Here is a 13,978-nt window from a genome sequence, read left to right as displayed (position 1 = left end):
GCATTTTCCCTGATTAGCTGCAAATTGGAAGGATAAGATGTCGGTATCTGGAGATTGGTCTTCAGCACTTCTGCCTGTGTAGAGCACCAGTTGTGGATGTGTCCTAAACATTGAGTATTATTTCAACCTTAGAGGTCCGTTAGATGTACGAAGGGTGAACGCTGATCCCAGTACTTAATACACGTGAAAGTGATCGTCATATGGTGATGACTGGTTTTTTCTGCTTTGGTGTGGTGGGAATATGGAATTTGGAATTGGGCAGTATTTCACGCTTAAAATAATGAATTTGAATAGCTTTGTGATATCTTGAACGAGTTTTTAGCTTCCTTAAGCGTAAAAACTCTCACTTCCAAAAAAACCGAGCGTTACCTCAGCATCACGAGTTTACCTCCAATGAGAATCTCTCTCCATCATTTGCGACTAGGGCGAGCCGACATTCGCAGCTCGAATAGAACTCACGTCGGTCTAATAAGAATGCCGGGTGTCTCGGAAGTCAAGGATGGTGAGTCTTTTTCATTGTGTTGGTGCTAGCTATTCCCATGGTTTTCGGATGGAGAAAAGGGCTGCATTGGCATCGATGCGCGATCAATGGTCGTGGGTGGACATTGTTATTTATAGCCTAATGATGTACAAGTCTTGAATGCTGTTGACATCCGAGAAAAATCCCACTCTAATAAACGCTGACACATTCCTTATTATTTCCATCTAGCCAAATATATACATGGCGCCTCAAAAGTATGGACTGTAGACTCCATGAACCATCACGTCGTGAACGTCCAATACGCTGTTCGTGGTGAATTGGCAATCAAAGCTGACCAGTTACGGCAGGTCAGTGTTGCGATGGTTCAACTTGGATGACACCCTATGAAACTTGGACTGAATCCTCTGGAAATCATTATAGAAATTGGCTGAGAACCCTGAATCCCTACCTTTCAAACATATTACGAGTTGTAATATTGGAAACCCACAACAACTAGGTCAAAAACCAATCACCTTCTTTCGACAAGTAATATCACATACAAATTCCGTTTTAACGAACAACCTTGACTTTAATACGTTATCGTCTCGTAGGTCACATCGCTTTTAGAATACCCAGACTTGTTATCCGCTGAAAACGAACCTATTGTCTCCAAACTATATCCAAAAGATGCCTTGGATCGAGCGAGATCTCTATTGGCTTCAATTGATGGTGGTGTAGGAGCATACAGTCATTCTCAAGGAATACTCGCCATCAGAAAAGATATCGCCAAGTTTATCGAGGAACGTGATGGTTTCCCATCAAATCCTGATAATATCTTTTTGACAGCTGGGTATGCAAAAAAAAGAAGTTAAACACCTCGCAATATCATAAGTTGACTCTGTGTTATGTAGAGCGAGTCCTGGAGTGCAACTGGTTTTGCAATCCCTCATCCAGAACAGCAATGTTGGAGTAAGTTACTTCTGCAGGAGATTGTATTTTGTGAGTGCGAAGCCTTATACTCATGAGCTTTGATGTTACTTTGCAGATTATGATTCCAATCCCCCAATATCCTCTATATACTGCCAGTATTGCACTTTATGATGGTACACCTGTTTCATATTACCTCGATGAGTCTAATGAATGGAGTTTATCGGTAAGACTTATCATACCTCTCATTCTTTGGATATTTTGCCCACAGCACTATCACCCTCTAGGTGGAAGAACTGAATAGGTCGATAACGGAAGCACGTGCCAAGAAGATTGACGTTCGTGCTCTATGTGTCATCAATCCTGGAAATCCAACAGGTCAATGTCTAAGTGAAGCCAACATGAGAGACGTAAGTGCGCAAAAAATGGTGGAATGCACGCATATGATTGTTGACTCATTGTTCAACTCAGGTCATCGTATTTTGTCACAAGGAAAAATTGGTCTTGCTGGCAGATGAAGTTTATCAAACGAATGTGTATACTTCAAAAGTCCCATTCAATTCATTCAAGAAGGTTCTCACGAGGTATAAAGAACGAGCCCTCGCATTGATATGAATTTACTTTGTGAGCAAATATACAAACAACGACTTCGTCGTTAGCATGGGACCATCGTATGAGGCACAAGAGCTGGTCTCATTTCACAGCATATCGAAGGGTGTCATTGGAGAATGTGGCAGACGTGGTGGATTCTTTGAGTGTGTTGGTATTGAAAAGGATGTGAGGGATATGCTATACAAGATTGCTTCAGTTTCGTTATGTCCGCCTGTGTCTGGTCAAGTTTTGGTAAGAGCAAGCAAAACCATTGTGTGAACCTCCCACGAATTTGTCGCTCACGCCGTAATTGTTAGGTGGACCTGATGGTGAACCCCCCGAAGAAGGGTGATATCTCGTATCCTGTCTACGCTAAGGAAACTCAGGAGGTTTATGGTATGACAGAAGTTCACCATAGTCATATCAAAGCCAATCCTTTCGTTTGGACCCATGATCAAATGCAAAATTATTGGACAGATTTCTAAACATTCTCTCTGCCATAGACACTCTGAAAAGGAGGTCCATCAAGTTGGCAGATGCCCTCAATTCCTTGGAAGATGTTACTTGCAATCCTGCTCAAGGAGCCTTGTATCTCTTCCCTCAAATCAAATTGCCAGACAACGCTATTGAGGCTGCCAAGAAGGCAGGCAAGGCTCCTGATGACTTTTATGCCTTGGAATTGTTGGCTGCTACTGGAGTGGTGAGTATTGAGGTTGATTGCTCCCGTTTCTTCCAGGGAGATTTCCTTTTTTTGGTGCTTCGCTCATACACTCCACGTTTGTTTAGTGCGTGGTGTCGGGTTCTGGTTTTGGACAGAAGGCTGGTACATGGCACTTCCGTTCAACCTTCCTGCCACCTGAAGCTTCATTTGATGAATTTATTCAACTCGTACGCAAGTTTCACTCAGGCTTTATGGACACGTATAAGAACTAGTTTGTTTATATAGAAACTATCAGACACTGTACGTACGATTTGATCACGTAACAATATATTCTAGTTTTGGCGAAAACATTGGCCCTGTTGTCTGTGGAGGTAGACGCACTGCAGCGAGCTATCCGAAGTCAGAGAGCTACGCGTCGGGGAAAGTGAATTTGGCAGAAGTATAACATAAGCATCGCGTTGGTTTCAAACGGTGCCAGCGAGCTCCACTTTATAGAAGGTTTCAAATATCTCTTTTTGCTGTAGCTTTTCGAACATATACCGATCGGTGACAACAGAATGAGATGAACACTCAGGAAACAGTACCAGCTCCATTGGCGCCCTTGTCCAAAAGGGCTTCTCGTCGTAAAGCTCTTGAAGAGCTCCATGCATCGCCTCTTCCCATTCGCCCAAAATCAACATTATCTTGGTGGTCGCCAGCTTCATGGCGGTGGTTGATGCCATCATTTTCTACTATGAATGCGTCTAATGATCACAATAAAGTATCGAAATTTCAAGGAAGTCTGCTCGGGATGGGTGTTTGGATCACATCAGATACACGTCAACTATGGACTGATGGATTCTTTGGAAAAGGAACACTATCACGATCAGAACCGCTATACGGCAATGAGGATTTTCGTATGGGAATAATGAAACGGAAAGCTGCTGGTCGTTTGGGTCCTGTTGATGAAGCCGAGAATGAAAACACGACTGAAAAGCTTGGCTATAATCCTGAAAGGGTGCAGCTGTCGCCTTATGAGAGTGTGTTTTTGTTGTGGGCGTTAGATTGTTTGGAGATTAGGGATTATGATGGGGTAAGCGTGCTGCTAATTTGACATTGGGCAACAAAGGTACACGGTATCTTAAAACCCATTTTTTAGACGGAAATGACTGCGAGATCCTTGTGGCGGTACATGATGTCTCAATCTAGACTGTATGCTACACAGCCAGACACCCTCTATGAAGGCTTGCCTCTGTCTGAATGGGGATTTATGGCTCGCTATGTTGTGTATCACACTTTTCGAGCTCGAGGCTGGGTTACTTGGTCTGGAATCAAATTTGGTGTCGATTTTGGTGAGTTCCCTCTATTGAGTTCCTTTGGGAATATTGCTCAAGTTCTTTTCATCTAGTTGCATATAGGCGTGGTCCAGTATTCTCTCATTCAGAGTATGCACGATGGTTTTGTAGCTTTTTTTCGCAACGTCTAATAAATCTCCTTAGATATGCACTAGTAGTACTTCCAGTAGTCAAAAATCAGCTCATAGGCTTCTCGCAAGACCTGAAATGGTATTTGGGAGTGAATCGTGTTTGCGCTCAAGTCAAAAAGGTAAGTTCGTGTTCATTTGCTTGACGCGTAACAAATCTCATTGCTCCTTTTATAGAGCGTTGTATTATGTTATGTACATTTCGAGGACGAATTCACTGTATCTGATTCTCAACACCCTTTGGACGCTCTGAAAAAGACTAGAATATCTGAAGTGACAATACGCCGGTTTATACCAGAACGGAGCAGGGATTGAAGAACGCACGCCTTCGCCGCAGAGCCACCATTGTATTATACAAATCATCTTGCTTGCCTGTTAATACATGACACTGTGAAGTCCTTCAATCGGTTGTCTCCATTTGTCAGATCATGACTCCATTCCCACTATCCGGCCACGATCGCCCTATTCGATAGTACCCCTACTCCATACTTTCATTATGAGAACAATGAACGGAGTACCAGTGCACCTCGTGATGAAAATGCTCCAATAGTTTTTGCCTACACCACAACCAATCATAGGTGGAAGGCCAAATAGTTTCAAACATCGAGGTGCGTGCTTTCGGTTTTAAATGCGTAAAATCACCCTGAAGGTCATCAGTACAAAAAAACTCAAGGAAAGTAGTGGCAATGGTCTTCAACCGTACTCAAGTCGTCACATCCTTCGTAAGTGAGAATTGGTCCTATCGGCAGATAAACTCCATTCAATCAAGTGTACATTCCAGAAGTGTCATTCCATGTATTCAAGAAGCTGCTCACACCGAAATAGCCTTCGTGATTGTTCGAAAGCCCTCAAGAACGATAAACATCATGTAATGATTAGCATGAAGCTATTCCTTTATTGCACGCAAGAGATCCTGGCGCTTTTCCAAGACCTGTAAGGATCAAGATCTTGTTCACGTCACAAATGATACGGTGATTTCTGGCCTTAACCGTGTGGGTATTTTTGCGTGTGGTGGGCATGGCGTTTTAGCGCTGTCGCTATCCTGGGAACGACGCTTTTGGCATATGCTTTGTGTCAATGTCAAACTCTATCAGGTCGTTTTATTTCATCTTGACGTCTATCAATATCGAGATCAAGATTGTTATATTGTCGTATATTCGCATAATCAAATGACTCACTTGGAACCAAACACAAACAATGTGTGCAAAGTCGATTTGTCTACTGGTATTCTGGTTACTGCATTCAGCAACTCCTCAAACAACAAACCTCTCCACAACCGCAAAGACAAGGTTTGGATCAAAAGTATAGACACTAGATTCTGTTAATCCCAATGTCGTCAAAGTTCAGTACGCTGTGCGTGGACAAATTGCTTTGAAAGCAGATGAGATTCGACAGGTATGCCTTTCGGTCAACTGCATATCAGTCACCCCGAGATCCAAGCAAATAGAACACGTTATAAATGCTTATCTTATCATTTGTTGCAACTGACAGAGAATCCTTCCTCACTACCATTCAAGAACATTACATATTCCAACATTGGCAATCTACAACAACTGGGTCAGCCTCCAATCTCCTTCTTTCGACAAGTACGCCAAAAGAAACTAGCAAGGAGGTATTCCGGAATTTTATGCTGCTTCCTCATGAGCATTTTTATTTTCAGCCTTCATCGGTGTAGGTCACATCACTATTAGAATACCCAGACATGCTATCTCCTGAAAACTACCACATTGCGTCCCAATTATATCCCCAAGATGCCATGGATCGAGCGAGATTATTATCGGGTTGCATTGATGGTGGTATAGGAGCATACAGCCACTCGCAAGGTTAGCTCCCATCAGAAACGACGTTGCCAAGTTTATCGAAGAATGTAATGGCTTTCCATCAAATCCTGATCATATCTTTTTGACTGCTGGTTAAGAAAAATTTGGTTTGAAGCTAGAAGCCTTATCATAATTTGCCGTTATATCAATAGGGCGAGTCCTGGAGTGCAACTGGTATTATCGGTAAGACTCATCGATTCATGTTAGGCAGTCTCTTTTCCCGCCTTAACACGACCGCTCCCAGGGTGCTGAACTGAGTAGATCCATAACAGAAGCTTGCCAAGGACATTGACGTACATGCTCTCTGACATCAATCCTGGAGACCCTACAGGTCAATGTCTGAGTGAAGCCAACATGAGAGAGGTAAGCCCAATGAACTGAGTTCATTGATCGTCTAGGACAATTTCACCAAGGGCTTATGAAGACCTACAAAGAATAAGACGTGGGCGTCAAATTACAAATAAAAAACTTTTGATCTTGCTTCTCAAAGATATGAGTGTTTAGTGTTTGAATCTATAATATTTACAATGCTATAGGACACGACGACTAGCTTCAAGGATGGAAAGTCTTTTCCGCCTGGAATGGATTCCACACCGGATCGACCCCTTCCCCACGTGCCCTCAGCACCGGCGTTGTATACGTCCGGTCCACTCCACCAGCAGTATTAGCAAGATAGAGTATCTTTCTATGTATCTCGTCCCTATCCAATTTGGCCACCCACATCTTCTTCTGATGGCCTGTGCCATAACTGCCGACGACTTCCGGTGGCTGTTGGCCTCTTGGCTGTATTGCGATTTCGATATGAGGATGAGATTTAGCAAATGGGATGAGTTTTGTGTGTAGCCATTCGACCATTCCTTTTGATGTTCCTCCAGCCCCCATTCTTGGGTGGTCGTAGTAGATGTGGAGGCGTTGCAGGGGTGGGATGAATACTACTGCGCCGTTGCGAGAGCGTGATATGGTGTCCTGATGATATGAATTGGGTGAGAATTGTGAGGGTATGGTAAGTGGAGTTTTTTTGTCACTTTGCAAGGTCGACAAGAAACAAGTACGATACCTTTATAGGGAGGACCTTCTTTACGCTTTTCTGTAGCTGTTCGAGCACTCTTACAGCTGGATGGTATCCCATTATGGTGGTTTGTCCTAGAAGTATATGTTGTAAAAAAGTTTGAAGTAAACTGACAACGACAAGGGCTATACGGCATATTGTCAGAAAAGGGTAGTTTTGCTATTGTAGCGGTTGAATATAGCTTACAATTCGCGAAAAACACGTTCAGACGCTACTTTGGCACTGATGGATTTCTCGTCCAAAATCCAAAATCCTTCAAAACAAGCGAAGCTAGCAAGCACATAGCAAAATAAGAGTAAAGGCGATATAACGATGATGACTAGTGCTGAACAAGAATTTGATGAATTCAAGTACGTACACCATATAGGATGCGAACGTGATCGCATCTAGGCAGTGCTCATTCGTCCTTTAAACTTCAACATCTGAAGCACAATCTCAAATGCACGCAACAACCTATAACTTGGTGTTGTGCGTTTGCATCTATGTATCTAACTGGGTCTTTATTTTTCTCTCGCAGAACACTCGTTACTCAGTTAAATGATAATGAACTCGAAGCCGACGTGAATGCCTACATCAAGAAGAATGGAGGAGAAGCAAAATCAATACTCGAACGTGTCTTGAGGAAGCTTATACCATCTCAACCTACTTCAGCTGCCAACAAGAAGAGAAAGTTGGACGATCAGGTCGCAGCACTACCAGACGACAAACCAATTCTCGCGACCATTCACGATGTATCCGTCGTCTCCCCAATACGTAAGAAGTGTGATGTATCGATAACCGAAACCACAATCTCATTCTGTAACAAGGATAAGATCGAGTTCACAATGGCCATATCTAGCATCACACATATCTTGTGTCTACAGACGCCCGAAAAGCAGAAAGCACATTGGACGTTTGTGTTGATTGGGCTGCCTGAAGCTATAGCATTCGGACTGGAAGATAAAGGAGGTGTTGAAAAGGGTGGTGGAGTCAAGATCTCGAAAGGATCTGAAGTCACGGTCGTGGAAAAAGTGAATAGTAATAAGGAGCCTGTAATTGAGTTGCTTGAAGCTCTGGTAGCAAAGAAGAGCAGCGGATCCGCCAAAGCCATTCAATCGAACGAGAAGGACTTTAAGAGTGTTGCCAACAAGGGCAAGCCCTATGTAGGAGCAAACATTGGTTCACGGCAAGGGTCAGTTTCGTTGAATGTGCTGCACTTTGTGCATGTGCAATATTTTTTTACATACGTTTTCGGCAGGGTTATGTATTGTCTACGAGAAGGCATATTTCATGGCTTTAGGAAACCAATGTTGTTTATACCTATGAATCAGATTCAAACCGTTGGTGTATCCAGTGTTGTTCAACATACATTCTCGTTGACTGTTGATCAGATTCGCGGTGATGATACTGTGCAGCACGAATTCAGTTATATTTCGACTGTCGAGGTTTGTCTATGCCACTGTGACTGTAAATGTATTTGCTTTTAAGACTCATCTCGTACGCTAGTATGATAACGTATCGACCTTCTTGGCTAAATTCAAGTCTCTGTGGAATACTACACCCATCGTTAAAGCTAAGGAAGAGCAATCGAAAGCTGATGGTACATCCGCAGCAGACGATGAAGCTGGTCCTGTTGCCGAAAAGGCTATAGATGAATCTGACGAGGTATGTGATATGTGTCGGAGTGTGTATTTGACAATATTGTGTATTTGATAACCTTGAATTCTACTTTTGCATAGGACGACGAAGATTTTGAAATGGATTCGGATGATGATGAAGTCGGCGAAGAATACGACTCAGATCATGATAGTGAAGCTGGTGCTAACACTAGCGGTACTGCTGCCGACGCTGAGGAAGAGTTGGGAAGCGTGGATACAGCAGAGGAGGATGAAGAAAATGGTGATGATGAGGACGAGGAAGAACAAGAAGGGGAAGAGAAAAGTGATTCGGAAGACGCGGTAGCTCAAGACAAAATGGACGTTGATAAAACTGCTGAAGCCGAGGTAGACGAGTTAGATAGTTGATGGAGTTTTTGTTCATAGTTTGTAATATTGTAACATACAGAACTTCGCCATTCTTTATTGTTGCCTGTATACCTGTATATTATTGGCTATATTGTATCCTATTTTATCGGTCGTATCAGCTGTCCATTCGACTTTCACATTTGAGACTTTGAAACTTGGTGACCTAGATGCGGGATAGATCCGGACAGTTCTGATCAAGTTCTGATGCCTGACACGTTCCAGTATACACTTAACGTTAATTTGAATGACGTCCGTCTAGAAGTCAAGGCTCGATATCTGGTTAAAGCATCGATTTCAACAAAAGGATCAATCCCGTCCCTAAACGATGTGTCAAGCGATGCACAGCAAACAGATGTCAGCAAGATAGCATCTACCAAACCTACATTCAATACAAGTGCATTCCACTTTCCACTATCAGGCTCTCCACCGCTGTATTTGGACACATCAGAACTTTCATTAACATGTTTTCGTGTCGACGATGCCGTGGACTCTGAACCTGTTATAGTAGGAGAAGCCTCATTGCCTTTAACAGACACATATGAGTACCTTGTGGCTGGCAAATTAACCAAATCTGTAAAATTCATTGGATCGAAGCTGGTCAATATCAAGAAAAACAATGGACAGAGGGTGTCGTATGTTATTGGTGAGGCTACAATTGTATTGAATATTGAGAGGCATATCAGCAGTGGGCTTTCGTATTCGAACTTGGAACGGGGGGCTAGTGCGGTGAGAGGGAACAGCGCCGGTGTCGCTGTAGATCATCAGGGTGTCATAGGGTCGACTAGTTTTGGATCTAGGCTGGATATGAAGCCCGGGAGACAGTTTACGGTTAATGGGAGTCTTGATGCGTTGAGAGGTGAGGAGCTTGTTGCAGGTCGGATGTATCACAGGATAATGAACATGCAACATTCTAGATTCATTGTCGAGGGATGAACCGCAAATACAGCCTGCCGCACGTCAGATTAGCGCATTAACGTAAGAATCATTGCATTTAATGATGGATTGCATCCTTTTTTTGGTCTTGCTTGAAGAACATTGCCAACTTTTAACACTGTCCACATATTTAGAGACGATCTGCGGCCGATGTAAGATCATTGTTGATCGGAGTATTGTGAAGTCAAGATTTTTTATATTTTTACATTCTGTTCTTGGTCTAGACGCAAGGAATCGTCCCCTCGACTACCACGCAACCTCAGCGCTAACCACCAGAATCCACCCTCAACAACCTCACCATCTCAACGTGACATAACATACTACCAAAACACAATAGACAGGCTCCTCCAAGAACTGAACTCTCGTACAGACGCCCTCAAACGAGTCGGTGCAGATCTGGTAGCGGGTCGAGAAATACAAGCAAAACTAGAATCCAAGATTCGAGAACTCCGGAAAAGGATTGCTGAATCTGATGGTCAAACTGCTATGCTTATGGATATGATGGATTTGGATGTGCTTAGTGCGGAAGAGTTACGGAAACGGTATACGATCCTGTGCAAGAAACTGAAACAGGAGAAGGCGTATTCGAGGGATATGGTTGAGAGGCTGGAAGTTGTTCAGAATGTTGCTATAGAGGTATGAGTCAAATGGCAAAGGCTTTTTTTGTGGTCTCATTCATGTCGCCCTTTAGAAAAACGAATTGGAAAAATCTTTCTTGGAGATACGGCAAGCACACACAGCGCAGGCAGCATACGTGCTAGCTTTACAAGAAACAGTAGAAGAGGGAGCAAAGGCAACTTCTTTGGCCAAGAAGCAGGAAGCCATGATCAAAAAACTTCAACGTGATTTAAGTGATCAGCAGAGACTTGTTAAAGGTAAATCCTGTTTTTCGAGTGTAAACTTTTTATTGCGTCTCTGAGATGTTTTCCTTTGATAGAATCTGGCAGGAGGCATGCTGAATCCGCAGAATTCCCGCGTCGATACGTTGAACTCGAATCACTACGACGACAAGGTGGTGAGACAAATGAGATATCTAGAGCTCTGTCGAATGAGAATCAAGAGCTCAAGCAGCGGTTGCTTGATATGGAGAATAGGATCAAGTTTCTGGTATAGTCGTTTCTCCATGTGTTGGTATGACAATCATTTATAGGCGATTCATAAAGTGGGTTTTTGCTCCCTAGTCGGAACCCAAAGAAGACAGAGCCCGTGATCAACGAGTTGTGCATCAGGCTGATCCAGAGCTTGCTAATTTGCGGATGGAGCTTGTCAATGAGTTGAGGGAAGAAGTTGCTAGAGAGAACAGAAGGTAAGACAATGTCATTGCTCTAGATGAAATGCATGGCTCATTTTATCATACTCCAGGGCCGACGATGCAGAGCGTGAACTCAGGGATTATAGACTGGTTTGTACACATTGATAGCGCCCTTCTGTGGCTTTTTTCGTGCTCACTCGTCGTTTCAAAAGGAATGTGAACGAGCCATCCAGAGTGAGAAAGCTCGAGCTGATCGTGCCGAATCTCATGCTCAAGCTCTGAATGCTGAGGTACATATATATTGTATTCTGTTTCTTTTTCTCTGTGGGTGTTTTCTCCTGACGCTTTACAAAATAGGTCATCGATTTTGCTCGCCAATTCGCTGTTCTGAAGGGTGAATTGAAGAAGAAGGGACAGGCATTGCGTACTCTACGTGAACGTATTGCAGTTGTGGAGAGTGTAAGCAACTAGGATATTCTTTTTTGTGTTTCGAGCTAACAGTTTTCACCACTTAAGATATCAAGCTCTCCAGTCTCGTCACGAGCTCCAACACCACAACAGAGTCGCTCAACAACCGAGCTTAGAGGGACTGGATCTCAGAGGATTTTGGACAGAATATGATACATGGACATTGTAGTTACCTAATTTATTTCACCTATGTTTTCGCATCATACATATTGCATGCTCTATAGCAAAACATTTTTGCTGGCTGTTGCAAGTTTAGTCTGAGGCCAAGGACTCTAGAACCACTCACTGATCTGTGTGTCTCTTACCTACACTGCCCATTCGGACGAAATCAAGGCCACTGTGCTTGTCGCCAGCATCTTGGAGTGTTTGATTTCATCACTTTCTGCAAGAAAGACCACTATAACGGAGCTTCATTTCGAAAAAGGTGCTTGGGATGTGTGTTTAATGACATCAGATTCATGTCAATTGTGGATTTCCTTGGGGCAGGGAACGTCATGACGATCAGAACCTTTATTCCGGAATGAAGATTTTCATGTCGTATGTGAGTGCTGTCAATTGAGCTTTGAACCAAATGTACACGGTTCGTTCAACACCTACGACAGCAAAAGAAAAAACAAACCGGCTAGATGATGACGCCTGCTAGATGATGACGAGTGCTAGATCATTGTAATCGTCATCATTTATCTAGGTAGACCGTATGGTACGCACTAGAAAACGCTGTCTAGGTGGACTTGCCTGTCTTTGGTGATTTACGGCTGGTCATGTTGTCGTTTTGATTGCCCTTCTTGCTATGGGTTCTGTGTGGACCTTCCATTGGGTCTGCTTTACAGGCGTGTCAAACGTTTCCACTGTCAAAATGAGAGAGAATTGCTCTGCCTGCTATGTGCTTTTCTCCATTGTAAATTGTCTTGATATTGTGTGAACGGCATGTCACACCCTGTCACTGTCTGAACGAGAGAGCATTGCTTTTTCGTTGTAGGTTCGCCCGAACCTACCATTCGGCTACTCAAAAGTGAATTGTCTTGACATTATGTTAGAGCCCTGTCACAGTCAAAACGAGAGAGAATCGCTACTGGTTTAAAAAACGTTTTGCCTATCTCTCCATATGACATTCGTGCCTGCGTAGCATTTGATTTGTACAAACCGAAAAATCGTTTTAATCATGGCCAGATTGATTCGGGCTCTGTTTGTTGTCTCGTGTCTACTCTCATTGACAATTGCTGGAGGAAACAACAAGAAGACGGCTACACCAACTGCAAGTCCTTCAACTTCAACTTCTTCACAAGGCACTTCGTCACCGACATCGTCGTCATCGTCCTCTTCTTCGTCATCACCATATGCTTATCTTGGAAACGCTACTATAAGCACTGATGTATTCTACTTGCCGTCGTTTGATAGTATCTACACGTCCAACGGATGTGTGCCAAATGACTCCTATTCCGGATACAGACAAGTCACAATCAATGTCACTCGACAATTGGCTTATCCTGCTGGTGTATCGAAAAAAGTCATTGCTGTCAATGGTGAATTTCCTGCCCGTCCGTTTGTTGGTGTTCAAGGAGAGATCTTGAACGTAGGTTTAATTCTCACGCCAATAGCTCTGAACGTTACTTTTTCGTCTTTTGAAGTTCTCACTTCAAACATGGACTCTTGCCTGTCACTCTTTCACAACAGATTACTCTCATCAACAGCTTGGAGGAAGCGACAACAATCCATTGGCACGGTTTATACCAGCGTGATGGACTGAACATCTATGATGTAAGCTTTCAATTTTAATTTTCGTTTTAAGGTTTGACATTGACATCTCTTATCACTTTTAAAGGGTTCATCTTACACTGCACAATGTCCAATTCCAGCAGGAAGCAATTTTACACAAATCGTGGCTCTTTATCAGACCGGAACATATTGGTATCACTCTCACAGTGGTCTTCAGTATGGGGATGGAATGCGGTAACTGTCAAAATTGAATCTGTGAGACATTCTCCCGGTTTAAGCTCTTCTTTTTTGAGTTCAGGGCTCCGGTGGTCATATTGCCAAGATGTCAGCGACCCATTCTCAAAGGTGTTGAATCATTTGTAATCGGTGTCAGTGGTACGTTTTTGTTAGAGCAGTGGTTTCTTGCATTTTGAAACACGCATTTCAGTCCATCTCACGTTTTCTCTCTTTTTATCCCTCTTTAGAACACTACTTCAACACATCGACTGAAGCTCAAGCTGCCTACCTGTCACCTACTGACGGGGTTGGTATATTGAGTCCAGACTCTGGTCTCATCAATGGTGTTGGGCGATTCAACTGCAACGATTCTATACCTGCAACCCATACCTGTCGAACT

The 13,978-nt window shown here is 43.2% G+C and overlaps 3 protein-coding genes across 3 annotated transcripts; 2 read left to right on the top strand and 1 right to left on the bottom strand.

The window, feature by feature from the left end:
* Window positions 1-474: 474 nt before the first annotated feature.
* SmJEL517_g05098 (uncharacterized protein) lies at window positions 475-4,416 on the top strand (the record flags this gene model as incomplete). The annotated part of the gene is made up of 18 exons (XM_031171026.1): window positions 475-502; window positions 710-828; window positions 902-1,006; window positions 1,072-1,310; window positions 1,372-1,429; window positions 1,506-1,613; window positions 1,675-1,797; window positions 1,859-1,971; window positions 2,047-2,230; window positions 2,296-2,374; window positions 2,482-2,678; window positions 2,765-2,866; window positions 2,925-2,939; window positions 3,196-3,711; window positions 3,778-3,970; window positions 4,027-4,063; window positions 4,118-4,223; window positions 4,279-4,416. 18 exons carry the CDS (start codon window positions 475-477, stop codon window positions 4,414-4,416), a joined length of 2,460 nt encoding a protein of 819 aa, XP_031022987.1.
* Window positions 4,417-6,473: 2,057 nt separating this feature from the next.
* On the bottom strand, window positions 6,474-7,050 carry SmJEL517_g05097 (uncharacterized protein; the record flags this gene model as incomplete). The annotated part of the gene is made up of 2 exons (XM_031171025.1): window positions 6,474-6,887; window positions 6,979-7,050. The coding sequence occupies 2 exons, from the start codon at window positions 7,048-7,050 to the stop codon at window positions 6,474-6,476; spliced, it is 486 nt and encodes a 161-aa protein (XP_031022982.1).
* Window positions 7,051-7,302: 252 nt separating this feature from the next.
* Window positions 7,303-11,799, top strand: SmJEL517_g05096 (uncharacterized protein; the record flags this gene model as incomplete). The annotated part of the gene is made up of 16 exons (XM_031171024.1): window positions 7,303-7,340; window positions 7,508-8,161; window positions 8,228-8,414; window positions 8,476-8,634; window positions 8,709-8,972; window positions 9,216-9,849; window positions 9,908-9,968; window positions 10,061-10,078; window positions 10,151-10,562; window positions 10,618-10,801; window positions 10,864-11,033; window positions 11,108-11,232; window positions 11,289-11,328; window positions 11,391-11,468; window positions 11,536-11,637; window positions 11,695-11,799. 16 exons carry the CDS (start codon window positions 7,303-7,305, stop codon window positions 11,797-11,799), a joined length of 3,231 nt encoding a protein of 1,076 aa, XP_031022983.1.
* Window positions 11,800-13,978: the final 2,179 nt, after the last annotated feature.

The sequence above is a fragment of the Synchytrium microbalum genome (assembly GCF_006535985.1).
Source record: "Synchytrium microbalum strain JEL517 chromosome Unknown SmJEL517_scf0042, whole genome shotgun sequence".
NCBI classification, from domain to species: domain Eukaryota; kingdom Fungi; phylum Chytridiomycota; class Chytridiomycetes; order Synchytriales; family Synchytriaceae; genus Synchytrium; species Synchytrium microbalum.
The sequence above is the reverse complement of the archived record's forward strand: the minus strand, read 5'-3'. Positions and strand labels throughout refer to the sequence as shown.